The sequence below is a fragment of the Lolium perenne genome, chromosome 2 (genome assembly GCF_019359855.2).
Source record: "Lolium perenne isolate Kyuss_39 chromosome 2, Kyuss_2.0, whole genome shotgun sequence".
Lineage (NCBI taxonomy): Eukaryota > Viridiplantae > Streptophyta > Magnoliopsida > Poales > Poaceae > Lolium > Lolium perenne.
This window is the reverse complement of record NC_067245.2, coordinates 133,707,255-133,729,541: the sequence shown is the minus strand read 5'-3', so window position 1 is coordinate 133,729,541 and position 22,287 is coordinate 133,707,255. Positions and strand designations below refer to the sequence as shown.

Genomic DNA, 22,287 nt, shown 5'->3' with positions numbered 1-22,287 from the left:
ATGGTGGATGGGTTATCTTGGACCTCTCTCCACTCACTCTTGGTGGATAGGAGAACACTCTTGGTCTCACTCATATATGGCTTGTGGCGCTCACTATCTTTGTGGTGGGTCGCTCCCTCTCCTCTCATCTCACTATGGTGGGTGCGGAGTCGTGCCCTCGCTAAAGCCTTCGCATTATCCGTGATGATTTGGCTAGGAGTCATCGGGCGCAACTCGAACTTCTTGTCGTTGACCTTGAAGGTGTATGTGTTGGAGAGTCCATCATGTATAGCCTTCTTGTCAAATTGCCAAGGGCGGCCAAGCAACATGTGGCACACCGTCATGGGTACCACGTCACACTCGATAGTGTCCTCATAAGGTCCAATCTTGAAAGTGACGGTGACGGTATGTTGTATCTTGACGTTGCCCTTGTCACTCAACCATTGGATATGGTAAGGGTGAGGATGCTTGCGGAGAGTGAGGTTGAGCTTCTCACACAACTCGGTGCTTGCAAGGTTATGGCAACTTCCACCATCTATGATGACCTTGATCGACTTGCCACCAATTCCGGCACGGGTTTGGAAGATGTTGCACCGTTGGTCTTCCATAGCTTGAGGTTGTGTTGTTAGCACCCTAGTGACCACAAGTGAGGGGCTTGGGTCATGCTCACATAAGAGAGGATCTTCTCCACTTTCTTGCTCATAAGCTTCTTCACTTTCCACGGCGGCTTGCACAAGGGCCTCGTATTCATCTTCATCTAGCGTCTCGATGTCACCATTCTCCATAGTGATCATAACCTTGGTGTTCTTGCACTCAAACGATTTGTGACCTTGGGTGCCACACTTGAAGCAAGTGACACTAGAGGGTCCCGTGGATGCCTTAGAGGAGGTGGTGGAGGAGACCGTTTGCTTCATACGACTTTGGATAGTCGGTTTCTTGGATGGTGTAGAGGATGCGTCGGCCTTGACACTTGTAGTATGAGGAGTTGATGTAGTCGGAGGAGTTGATGAAGCGAGCTTGGAGGAGAAGTAGGTCTTGGCCTTGGAGTACTTGATGTCCTCAATCACTTGGCGCTCGGCCTTCGATGCTTGGTGGACCAACTCAACCATGTTGGAGTATGCTTGGAACTCGACGATCCTCTTGATGGGGTAATTGAGGCCATTGAAGAAACGAGCAATGGTTTGTTCCTCGGACTCTTGGATGTTGGCTCGCATCATAGTGAGCTCCATCTCCTTGTAGAACTCCTCAATGGTCTTGGTGCCTTGCTTCAACTTTTGGAGCTTGTTGAAGAGGTCGGTCATGTAGTGAGTTGGGACAAAGCGAGCATGCATCTCTTTCTTCATCTCTTCCCAAGTGTCAATAGGCGGTTCACCCTTTTCTTCCTTAAGAGTGAGGACTTGCTCCCACCAAGTGTTGGCGTAATCCTCAAACTCAAGTGATGCCATAGCCACTTTCTTTGCACCGGAGTAGTTGTGGATGCGGAATATCTTGTCAACCTTGAGTGCCCATGAGAGGTAGGCCTCGGCATCTTCTTCACCCTTGAACTTTGGCATGGTGAATTTGAGTCTTCCAAACATGTTTTCTTCATCCTCCAAGTTTCTTCTACCAGGAGGGTTGCCTTCATCTCTTGCGGCTAGAGGAGGAATAGGAGGTCTTCTACGGCCAACCATAGCATTGGGTTGGCGTTGAAGATGAACGCTTGCTTCACTTGGTTCACGGTGAGGATGTGGTTGAAGATCTTGTCGCGGTTGTTGACGATGCTCAATGTTGGGTCTCTCATCTTGATCATGGTGTGGCTCTCCTCGTCCACGTTGGTCATGGCGAGGGTGGCGGCGGAGATCTCGCCGAGGTTGATCTTGAGGACCTTGGTCTTGGGGTTAGTCGCATGGTGACGATCTTGTTGTAGGACTTGGTCTTGTGGAGGTCGCTCATGTGGACGAGCATGGCGATGTATTTCTCCACGCCTAGAGTTGGAGCGAGAGTCTTCATGACGAGCATGTGGGCGATGAGGTCGATGATGGTCTTCATGCCTTGAGGAAGAGCTTGAGGACGAAAGGCCACCATGAGAGTAATAATCTTATTGCGAGCTTGATGAAGAGGAAGTAGAGCGGTGTCGGCGATGGCGACCCAAGTTGGTGATGGCGCGCTCGAGGCTATCCATGCGCCGCTCCATGTTCGCATCATTGGCCGCCATTTGGCCATTCAAGTTGTCCGTAGCTTCACGAAGAAGAGCCAAGTCTTGGTTCACGGCGGAGAAGTTGTGAGCCACCTCATCGTATTGCTCATCGATGCGCGTCTCGAAGAGGGCTAGTTGCTCCTTGAACTCTTGTCGATGCGTCCATAGGTTGTGTTGAGTCACCAACCTCTCGGTGTTGCGAAGGACTTCATCATCCCTTGAGGTATCTCCGTTCCTATCCATGATGGAAAGACAAGAACTATGTTGTGTATGTTAGTGGAAGGAGACTACCTCGCACTCTTACCAAGGTAAGATAGTATTGAGGCAATTGATACGTCCCCGACGTATCCATAATTTCTGTTGTTCCATGCTTGTTTTATGACAATACTTACATGTTTTGCTTGCACTTTATGATGATTTCATGCGTTTTCCGGAACTAACCTATTAACAAGATGCCACAGTGCCAGTTCCTGTTTTCTGCTGTTTTTGGTTCCAGAAAGGCTGTTCGGGCAATATTCTCGGAATTGGACGAAATCAACGCCAAACCTCCTATTTTTCCCGGAAGGCTCCAGAACACCGAAGAAGAGTCGGAGGAGAGCCAGGGGGGCCCCACACCACCTAGCCGCGCGGGCCAGGCCCTGGCCGCGCCGGCCTAGGGTGAGGCCACCCTGTCGACCCCCCTGCGCCGCCTCTTCGCCTATAAAATCCCTTTTCGACCTAAAAACACAGTACCAATTGACGAAACTCCAGAAAGACTCCAGGGGCGCCGCCGCCATCGCGAAACTCCAATTCGGGGGACAGAACTCTGTTCCGGCACCCTGCCGGAACGGGGAAGTGCCCCCGGAAGCCATCTCCATCAACGCCATCGCCTCCGCCATGCTCCGTGAGTAGTTCCCCCATGGACTACGGGTTCTAGCAGTAGCTATGTCGGTATACTCTCCCCCATGTACTTCAATACAATGGTCTCATGAGCTGCCTTACATGATTGAGATTCATCTGATGTAATCGGTGTTGTGTTTGTTGGGATCCGATGGATGATACATTATGATTAGTCTATCTATAAAGTTTGTGAAGTTATTGTTGCTGCAATCTTGTTATTCTTAATGCTTGTCACTAGGGCCCGAGTGGCATGATCTAAGATTTGAGCTCTATACTTATTGCTTAGATTGTATCTACAAGTTGTATGCACATGTCACTGTCCGGAACCAATGGCCCCGAAGTGACAGAAATCTGTACAACCGGAGGGATGGTAGTGATGTGAGGATCACATGTTTTCACGGTGTGTTAATGCTTTGCTCCGGTACTCTATTAAAAGGAGTACCTTAATATCCAGTAGTTTCCCTTGAGGCCCGGCTGCCACCGGCTGGTAGGACAAAAGATGTTGTGCAAGTTTCTCATTGCGAGCACGTACGACTATATACGGAAAACATGCCTACATAATTAATAAGCCTGATGTTCTATCTTAATGCTTTGATTCCTATCAATTGCCCAACTGTAATTTGTTCACCCAACACTTGTCACTTATTGGAGAGTTACCACTAGTGTTGATCGCTGGGAACCCCGGTCCATATTTCATCATCAAATACTTGTTCTACATGTCATCATATTACCTCTGTGTTGCTATTACTGCTGCTGTGTTATCATTACTCTGCTCTCATATTCTTGCTACTTTCACATCACCCCCGTTACTAGTGCTTTTCAGTGCAGCTGAATTGACAACTCGGTTGTTAAGGCTTATATGTATTCTTTACCTCCCTTGTGTCGAATCAATAAATTTGGGTTATACTACCCTCGAAGACTATCGCGATCCCCTATACTTGTGGGTTATCAAGACTGTTTTCTGGCGCCATTGCCGGGGAGGCATAGCTCTACTCATAAGTTCACCTGGGGAGTACACTCTACCTCTCTCTCTACTTTTATTTTATTTTGTTTTGCTAGTTTACTTTTGTCTAGTTTATTTGTGCTTAGTTTATTTCTGTCTTGTTTTATTTTTCTTAGTTTACTTTTGCTTAGTTTATTTTTGTCTTGTTTTATTTGTCTCATATACCCAAAAATCCATAAAAATTTGAAAAACCAAAAAATTAAAAACTACTGTTATGGGAGAACCAACAACCTACTTGGAGCTCATAGAATGTTATAATAATTATAGGAAATCAAGAGCTGGTGAAGTAATGAGTGCTATGATAGAAAAAGTGAATACAATTGCTAAAATCTTGCTTAAACGCCATGATATAAACTGTTGCTCTCAACAGGATACTAAACATCTTAAATTTCAATGTGGCTTTAGTGAGGAATTTTTAATTAAGAACTATAATCGGAATTGCTATATTCATTATGGGTTCGAAGAGGTAGAACAATTTGTCGTGTTTATGGGAGCCTCTGAGATCGAATCCTTTATGGTTGAGAATTATGAAACTTGTGTTGTTTGTAAGGACCTTAAAGATTATGTCTCTTCTATCCTTAATTGTTGCATAGAATGCTTCGGTAATAATCCTTATATCATTGATTATAAAGAGAGACTCATTAATGCACAAGAATGCACTCACAATTTGCAGGAACCGGTGGAAGAAGAAACTGATGAACCTGAAAGCTCATTGGATGAAAAAGAGGAGGAAATTGATGAACCTGAAAGCTCATTGGATGAAAAAGAAGAGGAGAGTGATGAACAAAAGGAGGAAGAATGGATTAGCTACCCATGCCAACCTTCTAATGAGAGTAACTCTTCATCTCTTACACTATTTGATTGTCCTCCATGCTTACCGAAAGAGGTTGAATGTTATGTTCCTGTGGATTCTCTTGAAATAGTACCTATGAGTAATACTTGTGAGAATAATTATGCTACTGTTATATATGATAATCCATGCTACTTTGATAAATCTTATGATAATGCTTTGTTTGTGCCTGATGTCGAAATGCATGGTACTAAAGAATTTTGCTTGGGAAATGTTTATGATAAAGCTCTAGATGATGGTCCTATGTTACTTGATAATATTAATTGTGCTACTAATGAAAATGGGATTGGAGAGTTATTGACTTTATCTATGTGTCCCATATCTCTTGAGATTGATCAACTACCTTGTTATATTATTAATAAAAGTAAGTTTGAAAGTTTTAATTCCACTATTCTTGAACTTGACAAAAATTATATGTTTGGAAATCACGAGAAGCATGCTGCATGTGATAGCTATATTGTTGAGTTTGTTCATGAAGCTACTAAAAATTATTATGAGAGAGGAAAATATGGTTGTAGAAATTTGCATGGCACTAATACACCTCTCTATATGCTTAAAATTTTGAAGTTATACTTATTCTATCTTCCTATGCTTGTTACTTTGTTTTTCATGAACTTGTTTATTTACAAGATTCCTTTGCATAGGAAGCATGTTAGGCTTAAATGTGTTTTGAATTTGCCTCTTGATGCTCTCTTTTGCTTCAAATACTATTTCTTGCGAGTGCATCATCAAAACTGCTGAGCCCATCTTAATGGCTATAAAGAAAGAACTTCTTGGGAGATAACCCATGTGTTATTTTGCTACAGTACTTTGTTTTATATTTGTGTCTTGGAAGTTGTTTACTACTGTAGCAACCTCTCCTTATCTTAGTTTTGTGTTTTGTTGTGCCAAGTGAAGCCTCTAATCGAAGGTTGATACTAGATTTGGATTTCTGCGCAGAAACAGATTTCTATCTGTCACGAATCTGGGCTGTTTTCTCTGTAGGAAAATCAGAAAAGTATGCCAATTTACGTGCGTGTTCCTCAGATATGTACGCAACTTTCATTAGTTTTGATTTTTCTGATTTGAGCAACGGAAGTATTTTATTAAAATTCGTCTTTACTGGCTGTTCTGTTTTGGCAGATTCTGTCTCTGTTTTTTGCATTGTCTCTTGCGGACTTTAAGCGAGCTTTTCTAGACGTAGAGGGCTGTAGCTAATATTTTATTGAGTTCTTGCAATGTGCCACTACAGAATCAAGGTGGATTCAAATTTTTTTGAGTACTAACCCCTCTAATGAAGTTTATGAGAAGTTTGGTGTGAAGGAAGTTTTCAAGGGTCAAGAGAGGAGGATGATATATGATCAAGAAGAGTGAAAAGTCTAAGCTTGGGGATGCCCCCGTGGTTCATCCCTGCATATTTCAAGAAGACTCAAGCGTCTAAGCTTGGGGATGCCCAAGGCATCCCCTTCTTCATCAACTTATCAGGTTCCTCCCCTGAAACTATATTTTTATTCGGTCACATCATATGTGCTTTACTTGGAGCGTCTGTGTGTTTATTTTTCGTTTTGTTTATGTTTGAATAAGATCGGATCCTAGCAATCCTTGTTTGGGAGAGAGACACGCTCCGCTTTTTCATATGAACACTTGTTCTTCGTTTTACTTTTAATGTTCAATGATAAAAGTTGGAAGCTACAATACTTATCTTTATTTGGTTGGAAGCAGAAAATGCCTCATATGTCTTGGATAATTTGATACTTGGCAATTGTTTTGAGCTCTCAAGTAGATCATAAGTTTTTGCATGTAGTTTAAACCTATTAGTGGAGAACTACCGTAAAGCTTGTTAAAATTGGTTTGCATAATTGATCTCTCTTAAGGTCTAGATATTTTCTGGTGAAAGTGTTTGAGCAACAAGGAAGACAGTGTAGAGTATTATAATGCTTGCAATATGTTCTTATGTAAGTTTTGCTGTACCGGTTCATACTTGTGTTTGCTTCAAACAACCTTGCTAGCCTAAACCTTGTACTGAGAGGGAATACTTCTCATGCATCCAAAATCCTTGAGCCAACCACTATGCCAATTGTGTCCACCATACCTACCTACTATGTGGTATTTCCTGCCATTCCAAAGTAAATTGCTTGAGTGCTACCTTTAAACAATTCAAAATTTATCACCTCTGATTTGTGTCAATGTTTTATAGCTCATGAGGAAGTATGTGGTGTTTAGCTTTCAACCTTGTCATTTACTTTTGACGGACTCTCATATGGACTAGTGGCTTCACCCGCTTATCCAATAATTTTGCAAAAAGAGCTGGCAATGGGATTCCCAGTCCCAAATTAATTAACAAAAATAGACACTCCTCCATGGTTTGTGATTGTTGGACGGCACCCGAAGGATTCGGTTAGCCATGGCTTGTGTAAGAAAAGGTTGGGGGGAGTGTCATCATCATAATAAAACTAAAATAAAAAGGCACTCCTTCATGGTATGAGATTGTTGGCAGGCACCCGAGGATTCGGTTAGCCATGGTTTGAGAAAGAAAGGTTGGAAGGAGTGCCACCCAAAAATAAAATAAAATGGGAGCCGCTCTTAAAAGTCCGGTTGGCGAGGTACTTAGTGTACCCATTACCATTCGTTGACAACAACAAACACCTCTCAAAATTTTACTTTTTATGCTCTCTATATGTTTTCAAAACCAAAGCTCTAGCACAAATATAGCAATCGATGCTTTCCTCTTTGAAGGACCATTCTTTTACTTTTATGTTGAGTCAGTTCACCTATCTCCTTCCATCTTAGAAGCAAACACTTGTGTTAATTGTGCATTGATTCTTACATACTTGCATATTTGCATTCATCATATTACTTTATGTTGACAATATCCATGAGATATGCATGTTGAAAGTTGAAAGCAACCGCTGAAACTTATATCCTCCTTTGTGTTGCTTCGATGCCTTTACTATGAACTTATTGCTTTATGAGTTAACTCTTGTGCAAGACTTTTGATGTTTGTCTTGAAAGTACTCTCCATGAAAAGTTTTGCTATATGTTATCTACTTGTTAGCAACTATAGATCATTGCCTTGAGTCACTTCGTTCATTTCATATGCTTTGTAATAGTATGATCAAGGTTATGTAAGTAGCATGTCACTACAGAAATTATTCTTTTTATCGTTTACCTGCTCGGGACGACGAGAACTAAGCTTGGGGATGCTGATACGTCCCCGACGTATCCATAATTTCTGTTGTTCCATGCTTGTTTTATGACAATACTTACATGTTTTGCTTGCACTTTATGATGATTTCATGCGTTTTTCGGAACTAACCTATTAACAAGATGCCACAGTGCCAGTTCCTGTTTTCTGCTGTTTTTGGTTCCAGAAAGGCTGTTCGGGCAATATTCTCGGAATTGGACGAAATCAACGCCAAACCTCCTATTTTTCCCGGAAGGCTCCAGAACACCGAAGAAGAGTCGGAGGAGAGCCAGGGGGGCCCCACACCACCTAGCCGCGCGGGCCAGGCCCTGGCCGCGCCGGCCTAGGGTGAGGCCACCCTGTCGACCCCCCTGCGCCGCCTCTTCGCCTATAAAATCCCTTTTCGACCTAAAAACGCAGTACCAATTGACGAAACTCCAGAAAGACTCCAGGGGCGCCGCCGCCATCGCGAAACTCCAATTCGGGGGACAGAACTCTGTTCCGGCACCACTTAGGAACGGGGAAGTGCCCCCGGAAGCCATCTCCATCAACGCCATCGCCTCCGCCATGCTCCGTGAGTAGTTCCCCCATGGACTACGGGTTCTAGCAGTAGCTATGTCGGTATACTCTCCCCCATGTACTTCAATACAATGGTCTCATGAGCTGCCTTACATGATTGAGATTCATCTGATGTAATCGGTGTTGTGTTTGTTGGGATCCGATGGATGATACATTATGATTAGTCTATCTATAAAGTTTGTGAAGTTATTGTTGCTGCAATCTTGTTATTCTTAATGCTTGTCACTAGGGCCCGAGTGGCATGATCTTAGATTTGAGCTCTATACTTATTGCTTAGATTGTATCTACAAGTTGTATGCACATGTCACTGTCCGGAACCAATGGCCCCGAAGTGACAGAAATCGGGACAACCGGAGGGGATGGTAGTGATGTGAGGATCACATGTTTTCACGGTGTGTTAATGCTTTGCTCCGGTACTCTATTAAAAGGAGTACCTTAATATCCAGTAGTTTCCCTTGAGGCCCGGCTGGTAGGACAAAAGATGTTGTGCAAGTTTCTCATTGCGAGCACGTACGACTATATACGGAAAACATGCCTACATAATTAATAAGCCTGATGTTCTATCTTAATGCTTTGATTCCTATCAATTGCCCAACTGTAATTTGTTCACCCAACACTTGTCACTTATTGGAGAGTTACCACTAGTGTAGATCGCTGGGAACCCCGGTCCATATTTCATCATCAAATACTTGTTCTACATGTCATCATATTACCTCTGTGTTGCTATTACTGCTGCTGTGTTACTGTTACTACTGCTCTCATATTACTGCTACTTTCACATCACCCCTGTTACTAGTGCTTTTCCAGGTGCAGCTGAATTGACAACTCAGTTGTTAAGGCTTATAAGTATTCTTTACCTCCCCTTGTGTCGAATCAATAAATTTGGGTTATACTACCCTCGAAGACTATCGCGATCCCCTATACTTGTGGGTTATCAGCAATCCACCAAGCCGAAAGCAAGATCAAGTGTATCGGGACACACGCAAAACCACACGCAAAAGCTAGCAAATATGGTGTTAGGCGAGTGTTGTGGAAAGCTAAAAGACGAATCCAAGATCGAGTATGTTGTTAAAAGTGAGTGAGGTCCAAAAATCCAAATGTCAATGTGAAGATCACTATAAACACGGAAAAAGTTGTGGAACACACACACGAGATAAGCGGGGTTAGTGCAACCAAAAGTGAGCGGAAAAGTATATGTATAAGTGCTCGGTGTCACACTAACACAAGGAGAGCCAGAGCTTCGGTTGCAAAGGAAGAGACAACAAGATTCACACGCGGCCTCTCTTCTCGTATCTCTCTTTTGCTTAAAAGCTTTTTCTCTTTTGTATATGGTGGCACTTGCACTCGTTTGTATCTTTGGTGGCACTTGGACACTTTTGTATGTATGGATGTATGGATGTATGGATGTATGGATGTATGGATGTATGGTGCTACTCGCACTCTTTTTGTGTTTTTGGGGCTTTTTCACGCACTATGTTAGCGTTAGCCTCGCTTTTGCTATCTTGCCACACGAGTGTTTGCTTGGATGCTTTACTCAACACGACACACACACCTCACAATGCGGGGCCACGTGCAATGTCTCGCAATACTAAACAAGCAATGCTCGATGGGATAGATCGCAAAAGGAAGAGGGGTTACAAGGGGAAAGTTGCAAGTTATACCTGCGATGATGGTGGTGGTGGTGGATGTCGCCGGAAAACGAGCTCGAAGGGGGCGCGAAGATGCGCCCGGTCTGGGGTTCGGTTGGACCGGACCGAGGACCGGATTGTCCGGTTGCCGCCCGGTCGACCGGGTTCTGGGCTGGCTCGGCCGGTCGTGGATCCGGTTGACCGGGTTCGCAACCGGGTTTCACGATTTGGAGCTTTCTCTCTCCTGTTCTTCCCCAAACCAAAACCAAAAGAGCAAATCGACGGGAAAACGATGGAATTGGAGGCTCAAAGTTGGGGAAATAGTAGATCAAGCACAACAACATCAGATCCACGGACCAAAACCACTCAAAACGCAACCAAATCACAGATCGGTCAAGAGGCAAATTGGGGCTATTTTTGGGGATTTTTTGGAAAATTTTCTAGGAACGAAATCGGGTGGGTGGAGGGTCAAATCGCGGTAACCAAGAGCTGCTGATACCATATGATGAGGTCTAAGACCCCGTGTGTGGCCCGATCTCGCGGATTGACTTCGAAACCAAGGGGAGAGATGGGAGAACGCGAGGAACACGAAGAACATGACGAACACGAGGAACTCCGAGACTCACGCACGCACACCAACCCGATACACCCGATGCTTACCTCCGTGGCTCGATGGACCACGCCAATAGAATCTCCGAGGAAGAGGCACGTGGCAGAATTCCCGGAGAGAGATTGGGGTTAGAGAGGAAGAGCTTGGTGAGGGAGAGAGAGTAACTTGTACTAGAATCTCACTCAACAAGATCGAAGTCAACAACCAAGGTGCCTTGATTACAGAGGGATGATACCCAAGGGAGACTAAGCTCAAAGGTAGGTTTGAGTTCAAAACAAGTCTAAAGGGTAAAGGAGGGGGTCCAGGCTACTTATATAGGCACACATGGCCAGCAAGGGCGAACTGGTACGCGAATGGATAAGTTAAGGCAGTTTGGTGGGTCATTCCCGTCAGATCCGGTTTGGGTCCGGTCTGACCGGGCCTGTGACCGGGCTGTCCGGTCCTGGGTCCGGTCGACCGGGCGCAAACCGGGAATCTGCGAAGTTTCTGGTCCTGGGTCCGGTCATCGTCCGCTACGAGGGAGCTGCGCCGGTTTGCGCCCGGTTGACCGGGCCTGTGACCGGGGCGTCCGGTTGTGGGTCCGGTCTGACCGGGTCCTGGACTGGCCAGCGTCCGTCTCTTCCTTGGAGCGCTTCGAGCGACGTCGGCTTCGGCTTCATGATCATCTCCATGTCCAGCTGCTTCTCTCCCTCCCTTGACCTTGGCGTCTCCTCCTCTCCGGGGTCTTGATGCGCCTTGTACCTAATGACACATAGCACGTCGGCATGGGGTAGCAATCCATCCAAAGGGGTACCAAGATCAAGGGTGGTGAGGAGCGAGTTCACCTCATCATGTAGAGCCTTGACTCGGGCTCGTGTCATCGGTCCACTTGGGGGACTTGTTGGTCTTGGTGTGGAGGTGACCGAAGGCCACCCCGCATCAGGAACTGTATCTCTTAGCGGTGTATCCGCCATCTCCGGGTGACATTTCTTTAATTGGGACACATGGAACACATTATGTACTGCTGCTAATGCCTCTGGCAACTCTAACTCATAAGCTACCTCTCCCTTGCGAGCAAGGATTTTATAGGGTCCAATGAATCGTGGTGCCAGCTTACCCTTAATACCAAACCTCTTAACTCCACGTAGCGGTGAAACTCTAAGATACGCCTATCTCCTATCTCATATGTCACCTCTCTACGCTTAGAATCCGCATAACTCTTTTGTCTTGATTGTGCTACTTTCAGCCTGTCACGAATAAGTCGAACCTTCTCTTCAGCTTCCTTGATCAAGTCGGGTCCAAAGAAACTGCGCTCTCCAACTCCATCCCATAACAGCGGTGTTCTACACTTCTTACCATACAGTGCTTCGAATGGAGCCATCTCAATGCTAGATTGATAGCTATTGTTGTAGGAGAACTCGGCATATGGTAGATTCTCATCCCAACTAGATCCTTAATCTAGAGCACAGGCTCTCAACATATCCTCTAATATTTGGTTTACTCTTTCAGTCTGCCCATCAGTTTGTGGGTGAAACGTTGTACTAAACTCCAATCTAGTACCCAATGATTCATGCAATTGGCGCCAAAAGTGAGAAGTGAATTGAGTACCTCTATCAGAAACAATTTCCTTCGGAACTCCATGTGAACACACAATCTTGCTCATATAAATTTTGGCTAATTTGGCACTTGTGTATGTGGTCTTCACAGGTATGAAGTGAGCCACTTTAGTCAAATGATCAACAACAACCCAAGTTGAATCATACCCAGATCTAGTCTTGGGTAATCCCGTGATGAAATCCATTCCAATCTTGTCCCACTTCCAATCAGGTATGGGCAATGGTTGTAGCAATCCTGCTGGTTTCTGATGTTCAGCTTTTACTCTACTACACACATCACATAGGGCAATGTACTCTGCAATTTCTCTCTTCATATTGGACCACCAAAATCTATCTCGCAGATCCATGTACATCTTAGTATTACCTGGATGAATAGAATACGGAGAATCATGAGCTTCCTGGAGTATCAGCGTTCTAATCTCAGCGTCATTGGGCACACATAACCGCTCCTCAAACCATAGAGTTCCTTGTTCATCCAAGCGAAAACCCTTCGCCTTACCCTTGCTCATGTTCCCTTTTATTTCTTCCATCTCACTGTCTTCTTTCTGAGCTTCTCCGATTCTATCTAACAAAGTGGGCATCACTTCCATAGATGCCAGATATCCCTGTGGCACTATTTCCAGCCTGAGATCCTTGAATTGTTCGCACAAATCCAAAGGTAACTCTCCTACGGTGAGACCATTTACATAGGTCTTACGACTAAGCGCATCAGCTACCACATTAGCTTTTCCGGGGTGGTATTGCAGATTCATATCATAATCCTTTATGAGTTCCAACCATCTCCTTTGTCTCATATTCAGCTCCTTCTGAGTGAATATATACTTTAGGCTTTTATGATCGGTGTACACATCACAATGCTTCCCCATCAGATAATGTCTCCACACCTTTAGTGCGTGCACGACTGATGCTAGCTCCAAGTCATGGGTAGGATAATTCCTTTCATGATGTTTAAGTTGGCGTGAGGCATATGATACTACTCTCCCATCTTGCATCAATACACTACCAAGTCCTTGACGAGAGGCATCACAATAAACTTGGAAATCCTTCTGGATATCAGGCAAACACAAAACAGGTGCACTTACAAGGCGTTGCTTCAATTCCTGAAAGCTGGCTTCACAAGCATCGGTCCAAATGAACTTCTTCTCCTTCTTCAATAATTCAGTCATGGGCCTAGCAATTTTGGAAAAGTTCTCTATGAATCTCCGATAATATCCTGCAAGTCCTAAGAAACTTCGGATATCTCCTACATTTTTAGGTGTCTCCCATTCAGTCACGGATGCTACCTTGCTTGGATCCACTGCGACACCTTCTGCTGAAATTATATGTCCAAGAAATCCCACTTTGTTTAACCAGAATTCACATTTGCTGAATTTGGCATACAACTTGTGTTCCCTAAGCTTCTCCATGATCAAACGCAAATGCTTCTCATGCTCAGCATCATCTTTAGAATATATCAATATGTCATCAATGAACACCACTACAAATTTATCCAAGTACTCCATGAATACCTTGTTCATCATGGTCATAAAGTATGCCGGAGCATTTGTTAGTCCAAATGACATAACAGTATACTCATATAAACCATACCTAGTGGTGAAAGCGGTCTTAGGTATGTCTTGCTTCCGTATCTTCAATTGGAAATAGCCTGATCGAAGATCAATCTTGGAAAAGACCTTTGCCCCTTTCAATTGGTCAAACAAGTCATTGATATTGGGCAGCGGGTACTTGTTCTTAATTGTTACTTCATTAAGATTACGGTAATCCACTACCAATCTCTTACTAGAATCCTTCTTCTCCACAAATAAAATAGGAGCTCCCTATGATGATGAACTAGGCTGAATGAAACCTTTATCCAACTGTTCTCTAAGTTGTTTCTTCAACTCTTTCAGTTCTTCTACATCCATCTTATATGGTCTCTTAGCTATGGGTCCAGTTCCGGGCATCAAATCAATTAGAAACTCAACGTCTCGATCTGGTGGCATCCCTGGCAACTCCTCTGGAAACACATCAGGATACTCTCTCACTATATGAACATCCTCTATGCTAACCCCCTTAAGAGAATTAATCTTGGTACCTCTAAGTTCAAAGGTTGACTTGAAACGGATGCGTTTCTTCTCCGGGGTTGTAAGCATTATTGATCTCTTAGCACATTCTATAACAGCTTCATATTCAGTCATCCAATCCATTCCTAGGATAACATCTAAGCCTTGTGACTCCAAAACAATTAGGCTAGTGGGAAAACTATGTGCTCCAATTTCTAAGATTAAACGACGACACCCAAAGGCTGCTACCAATTCTCCACCGGGAGAACTAATTCTGACGGGTGTGTTGATGGTTTCAGTAGGTATTCTATTTCTATCCACAAATACCCTTGATATGAATGAATGTGATGCACCAGTATCAAATAGTACGAGTGCTGAAAAATTGTTGAGCAAGAACGTACCGATCACTGCATCAGGTTCATCATAAACTTCCTCCACATTGACATGATTAACATGCCCCTTCTGGAATGGGTTTGTCTTGTTCCCGTCATTCTTGTTCTTCTCAGGGCAGTCTCTTGAATAATGCCCAGTCTTCTTGCAACTGAAGCATTCCACCTTGCTAATATCCCTTTGTGTGAAGTTACCGTTGCGGTTTTGGTCATTACCCCTTCCAGAGTTGTGGTGGTTGTGACTCTTGTGGCCATTTCCTCCATGGTTGCTGTGTCCGTTGCTTCCATGTTTGTGGTGTCCAGAATTTCCATTCCCATCATTGAATGTACGTGTCTTCTGTTGCGGCCCTGAGTTGTAGTTGTTGTGCTTCCTCTTGCGGTTCTCAGCTTGCTTCTTCTTTCCCTCAAGGATTCTAGCCTTGTCCATCAGTGTCTGGAAATCAGGAACATGAACCACTGACAGTTGAACAGCAAGCTCATCATTCAAGCCATCCAGGAATCTCTCTTTCCTCTTTGCATCAGTATCCACATCTTCTGGCGCATAGCGTGCCAAATTGCTGAAATCCTCTATGTAGTCAGACACTGTGCGGTAGTTCTGTCGCAGGTTGCGGAACTCCCTTCTGTTCAAGCTCATAACTCCAGATGAAACATGAGCTGTGCGAAAACCCTCTTGGAACATCTCCCAAGTGATGCCATCAATAGGATGAGTTATCTGGAAATTGTCCCACCAAGAGGCTGCGGGTCCTTCAAGCAAGTGAGCAGCAAATGTCACCTTCTCCTCATCCGTACATCCCACAGTTACCAGATCCTTACTCACAGAACGCAGCCAATCGAGAGCTATCATTGGCTCGGGTGCACTAGAGAACTTGGCAGGCCTCAACCTCAGAAACCTTGTGAGCATGTCCACATGTGGAGGCGGATTGTTGTTATTGTTATTGTTCAGGTTCTGATTGTTGTTCGCCATGAACTGAGTCATCACTTGCATCAACTGTGTCTGTGCTGCCAACATCTGTTGCATATCATTATTGTTGTTGCCAGTGTCGTTGTTGTTGTTGTTGTTGTTGTTGTTGTTGTTGTTGTTGCCGGTGCGTGCACGTCGAGGCGGCATCTGTTTGGGTCAGCATAGATGAGTTTTAGATAGATAGAACTATAGGAAAAAGACTACCCATACTAATCACAAACATGGCAGCAAGCATTCACACCAAACATATCACACAACAATCAAACAAGACATTCCTATAACAAAGACATAATCTGTCCAGAACTTTACTACTGTGAAAACGTATTTTACAGAGGCACTTAAATACGTCAGAAAAATTAGCCAATTTTTGTGCATGTACAGGAACGAATTCCGCACCTAACCTGAATTTTTCGTGATTTTTGGAGTTGCCAGTAAAGCATGAAAAATCGCGTGGTACACAGCAACGTCCAGAAAACTGCACTTCTTTAATTCAATACTTTATGGAAAAAACGCCTTTAATATTATAAATCCTCACGAAAATTCCTAACAATTTGAAGATCAAAGAATAACAGATCCTAAGAAAAATATTGGCCATACCACAAGGCGATATGGTCAATATCCTAACTATCACGAACATCGGTTTCCTAACGAAGAATTAATGGCGGGCAAATCCTAGTTAAACTTTGAAGAGCTTGAGGAGTTCGAGGCTCTCATACACTTGCGCTTCTTCAAGCGAGTGTTCATTGCAGGTCGCCCATCCTCCCTTAGGGTCTTCCTCATCATCGGAAATAAAGTAGATCACCTCCCTGGGTCCTCCTCTTCATCTTCAGCGTTTGCACCACCTTTGATTCCATCACCATCCTCCTCATCATCATGTCCATATTTTCGAATAAGTAATCCAACAGAGGTTTCAATTGTTAACTAAAGTGGGTAATGAACATCTACCATTTTGAATAGAGGAGAGTGAGAAAAATGATAGATATAGAATTATGAGAAATGAAGAGCGAGAAGATAGAAGACAAACTTAAATAGGTTTTCAGTTCCTATGGTCTTCCTAATCTACTCCATTTTCTAAGGTCACGAACCTACAGTCAACACAATGCTCTGATACCATCTGAAGCGATTCAACCCGGTAAGGATTGGATCTCTGTGCATAATGTGCTAGTCCCTGGATCGACTCGCTAGCACACACAGTCCGATGAATAAACAGAATAGCAAATGCGTTATTTATTACAACGTATGATCCAAAATATATTTATTACAACTTGCATAGCTCATGGCTAGCCCAAATAATAGAGTTCAAAGCGGAAAACAAATAAATTCAAAGAGCTCCATCACGCCACAGGCGAACATGTTGAGTGGAAGCTCGCGACCTAAAAGCGATACCTTACTCGTCCTCGGAGTAACCTGCAACATAAAACGTTGCAGCCACGCATGGTCAATACATTTGGAATTGTATTGGCAAATGTCACTATTTGGTGGATATATATAATGGCGCCTAACAACTACGTGCTCATTTGGCATGTGGAGTTCATGCTCATTTGCAGAAAGCAATATTTTCCCTATCTTTTATAAATCATTTTATTTCTTTAGAAACATCGTTTAAAAACATATTAGCACAACCCATGCTGCAGCAAGACAGTCGGCTTCATATGCTCCTAAACATCTATGGACATGCTAGCATAGACCCATGTAGACACAAGCCAGCCTAGCTTTGCATGCTCCTAAACCCATTGTTTGTCCCATCAAGTTTTATTAAGAAATTGGAATGCTGAGATCTTCCAAACAGTAACATGCCTAGTTGCTCATAGTTGTCCGTAACCGGGGACACGGCTAAGTACTTAGTTTGACACTCTCGAGAGGATTGTACACTTTACCCACATGACCTAGTCAGCCCCTTTTACCATGATGCTCAATTTGCTCAAATGGTCGGGAAAAGACTAAGTCGAGACCGTTTTCAGAAGTAGGACCCCAAGCCATCTGGACGGACCCATGCCAACCTACACAGCTACATCTACTAGTCACGTCAGGTCGGGTTCCTACAACTTACTTAGTCAAGCCAGAGCCCATATGACATGCGGCTGTACACGGAAGCTACTAAACAAGAAACCTGTCCAATCTCTTTGATCCCTTTGCGGCAATCCCCACCATTGTTCACCGTGCAGACGCTCCCGTCTTACCAATCCGCCCAGGTGTTTCATTATTCAGGTTGTTTTCATTATATCAAAACATATAATTTTATTCATCTAAACTTATCATGATAACCCAATCAACGCATCTAAGATAGCATTGCTAAGCAAACAACAATACGGTGGCGACAAAAGAATCAATTGTTGAACATGTGGCTGTTCTAATAGGTGTTCATAGTATAGCAATATATATTTAAAACAATCCTACACATGGATAGCTACTGAAAATAACTACAAAGTGCCTAGAAAAATAATAGGACAGAACGGTGTGTGACACTTGCCTTCGTTGTTGTTCAGACAATCACCGTAGTCGCACTCGTTGCACTCCGGACAATCTAACGAAGCAAACAATTTACAATCAATTACAAATCAATGCAAACAGAGAAGTTACACAATGAAAATATGCATGCATGTTCTGAAAACAATTTTGGTTCATAAATACTTTCAAAACAATTCATTTATTCAATAGTTTTCAAATAGCATGTTTAATCAAACAGTAACTTATGCATAAAATAATTTCGAAAACCCAAAATAGGCATATTGCTACAGAGACAATTTCATTATCTTTCATTTGGCGTTGGAAACAATTTAAAAGCATTTACCAAAGTTAAAATATAAAAAAATACTATAAACAGTAGTTTTGAATTTGAAAATCTGTAAGTTTTGGAAAAATACAAAGTAACAGTACTGTTGTGTTCTTCTCAATTTTCTTATTCCAACGGTATATCATATGTAATTTTTCGAGTTACGAAACTATAGTTATGATTTTTACGAATTTAACATTTCGCCGTATTTTAATAATTTTATCTGAAAAGTTGTCTGAAAAAGTATCTCCGATGGAGAAAATTTCTACACGAAAGTTGTAGAAGATTGAATTACAAGCTCAATGCAAGAAACGTCACCTAAAACCGACTTGTAGATCATTTGATTTGAAATTTTGAAGTTATTTGACATGAACTAGCTGACACAATCTAGGCTGATCGATCGATGGGAGTAACATTCTTGAACGAGCTAACAGGTACCTTGGATTGAGATCTAACAGCCTAGAACTAAGCTGAAAAAGTCTAACATAAGCTGGGCACGCATTCTACACATACCAGTAGCGATTCACGCGGGCGTTCTTGGCAAGGCGACGTGGGCGGGGCTCCGGTGGTCGTCCTGCTCGGGTGATGTGCGTGCGGCGAAGCACCTCCGTGACAATGCGGGGATCGGTGTTCTTGATCCCGTCTGGAAGCTATGGCGGAGCTCGGACTGGTTACGTTACCAACGCGGCGACAGTGTGGGTCGTGGATGTCGTCGTCATGGAAGTCGTCTGGCTACAGATAAGAAGAGAAGGAAGGTATCACAGAGAGAAAAAGATAATGGGTGCAAAGCGAGGCGGTGATCTTCCAGTACCGGCTGAAATCGGCGATGGCACCGTGGCTGACGTCGAACTCCGGCGAGCGAAATCGAGGCAGCCTGGCGGCGACCAAATTAGGTTTTCGGAGGGGAAAAACAAAGGGGATACATGGGTATTTATGGGGGAATTTCGTGGCACAGGGGCAAAAATCTGAGCCGAATCGGAGATTTTTCTGGGCAGTTTTCGGTTCTGGTTCATCGGCGTATGTGATAAGAACTCTGGCTGAAGGTTGGTGATGATTGCGGGGCCCACACATCAGGAAGAAAAAAAAAACAAGAGTAGGAGAGAAAGAAAATACGAACGTGGGCTGCCTCACGTACTGCTGGCCTGGCCGTTCCTGCCTTCCTGGCACGGGCGTGCGCGTTCGGCTGGTCCGGCCGGCCGGCCTTTTTTTTTTCTAGTTTATTTCTTTTGTAGAATTTGATTTAGAACTCTGATTTACTGAATTAAATTCGTACAAATTATCAGTATACTGCTGGGCACCGTGGAACACTGTTCCAATCGGGCGAGCACATAGACGCATATAGTTTATGTGTTTGAACTAATAAACTATTAGCAAAACTTGGTATATTTTATGCATGAAAAGAATTAAAACTCTTTTAAAACTGAAACTTTGGCATGGTGCAATGATGCAATGCATGAATTTGAAAATGCATGGATTTTGGGATGTTACAACGCGTCATCACAACACGTTCAACGTCTCGGACTTGTCGCCCTATCATGGAGATGAGGAGGAGCACGAGTCGAGGACGACCCTTTCCCAAGGGGGGAGATGATGTAGCCCCGCTCACCGACGACACTACACCAAGACCAACAAGTCCCCCAAGTGGACCAATGACGCGGGCTCGAGTTAAAGCGCTACATGATAAGGTGAACTCGCTCCTCACCACCCTTGATCTCGGTACCCCTTTGGATGGAATGCTACCTCATGCCGACGTGCTTTGTGTCATTAGGTACAAGGTGCATCAAGACCCCGGAGAGGAGGACACACCATGGTCAAGGGAAGGAGAGGAGCAGCGGGACTTGGAGATGAGCACGAAGCTGGACCCGACGTCACTCGAAGCGCTCGAAGGAAGAGAGGAAGCTGGCCGGCCCAGGACCCGGTCGACCGGCCCCACGATCGGACCATCCGGTCCTAGGCCCGGTCAACCGGCGCCAAACCGGATCCCCCTCGGTCTTGACCGAGCGTCGTACCGGGGGCCAACCGGACGGAGATCTGCGACATTTCCGGTTGGCGACCGGTCGATCGGCCCCACGACCGGACCATCCGGTCCCAGGCCCGGTCTGACCGGCCCCAGGACCGGATCCGACGGGAAATCCCCACCAAACTGCCTAAGTTATCCACTTATGTACCTTTTCGCCTTGCTGGCCATGTAGGCCTATATAAGCAACCTGGACCCCTCCTTTACCCCTTAGACTTGAATTAAGCTTAAACACTACTTTGAGCTTTGTCTCCCTAGGGTTAGCATCCCTTTGTAATCAAGGCATCCTTGTTGTTGATTTGTGACCTTGGGTGCCACACTTGAAGCAAGTGACACTAGAGGGTCCCGTGGATGCCTTAGAGGAGGCGGTGGAGGAGACCGTTTGCTTCATGCGACTTTGGATAGTCGGTTTCTTGGAAGGTGTAGAGGAGGCTTCGGCCTTGGCACTTGTAGCATAAGGAGTTGATGAAGTAGGAGGGGTCGATGTAGCGAGCTTGGAGGAGAAATAGGACTTGGCCTTGGAGTACTTGATGTCCTCAATCACTTGGCGCTCGGCCTTCGATGCTTGGTGGACTAGCTCAACCATGTTGGAGTAAGGTTGGAACTCGACAATCCTCTTGATGGGATAAGTAAGGCCATTGAAGAAACGAGCAATTGTTTGTTCCTCCGACTCTTGGATGTTGGCTCGCATCATAGTGAGCTCCATCTCCTTGTAGAACTCCTCAACGGTCTTGGTGCCTTGCTTCAACTTTTGGAGCTTGTTGAAGAGGTCGGTCATGTAGTGTGCGGGGACAAAACGAGCATGCATCTCCTTCTTCATATCTTCCCAAGTATCAATAGGAGGTTCACCCTTCTCTTCCCGAAGAGTGAGGACTTGCTCCCACCAAGTGTTGGCGTAGTCTTCAAACTCGAGTGATGCCATAGCCACTTTCTTGGCACCGGAGTAGTTGTGGATGCGGAAGATCTTGTCCACCTTGAGTGCCCATGAGAGGTAAGCTTCGGCGTCGTCTTCACCTTTGAACTTGAGCATGTTGAACTTGAGCTTGCCATACATGTTCTCTTCATCCTCCAAGTTTCTTCTACGAGGAGGGGCGCCGTCAACTCTTGCGGCTAGAGGTGGAATAGGAGGTCTTCTACGGCCAACCATAGCATTGGGTTGGTGGTGGAGTTGAACACTTGCTTCACTTGGTTCACGGTGAGGATGTGGTTGAAGATCTTGTCGCGGTTGAGGACGATGCTCAATGTTGGGTCTCTCATCTTGATCATGGTGAGGCTCTCCTCGTCCACGTTGGTCATGGTGAGGGTGGCGACGAAGATCTCGCCGAGGTGGATCTTGAGGATCTTGGTCTTGGGGATGGCCATCACGCCCATGGTGAGCGTGGCGATCCGCTTGGTGGCGATCTTGTTGAAGGCCTTGAGCTTGTGGAGGACGCTCATGTGGACGAGCATGGCGATGTATTTCTCCACGCCTAGAGTTGGAGCGGGAGTCTTCATGACGAGCATGTGAGCGATGAGGTCGATGATGGTCTTCACGCCTTGAAGAAGAGCTTGGGGATGAAAGGCCACCATGAGAGTAATGGTCTTCATGCCTTGAGGAAGAGCTTGATGAAGAGGAAGTAGAGCGGTGTCGACGATGGCGACCC

General features: G+C 44.6%; 1 protein-coding gene and 1 long non-coding RNA gene across 2 annotated transcripts in view; both read right to left on the bottom strand.

The window, feature by feature from the left end:
• The window catches only part of LOC127328768 (uncharacterized), a 31,535-nt gene extending 15,534 nt beyond the window's left edge, over positions 1-16,001 (bottom strand). The window contains exon 1 of the mRNA XM_051355343.2: positions 14,906-16,001. Coding sequence (XP_051211303.1) covers positions 14,906-16,001 — 1,096 coding nt within the window. The remainder of the gene's footprint in view (positions 1-14,905) is intronic.
• A 1,049-nt stretch (positions 16,002-17,050) lies between these two features.
• On the bottom strand, positions 17,051-19,713 carry LOC127333437 (uncharacterized). Its single transcript, XR_007871139.2, has 4 exons — positions 19,439-19,713; positions 19,141-19,359; positions 18,325-18,378; positions 17,051-17,261 (listed from the first exon to the last, which is right to left on the bottom strand). It is a non-coding gene; the product is annotated as an uncharacterized lncRNA (long non-coding RNA).
• Between the last annotated feature and the right edge of the window lie 2,574 nt (positions 19,714-22,287).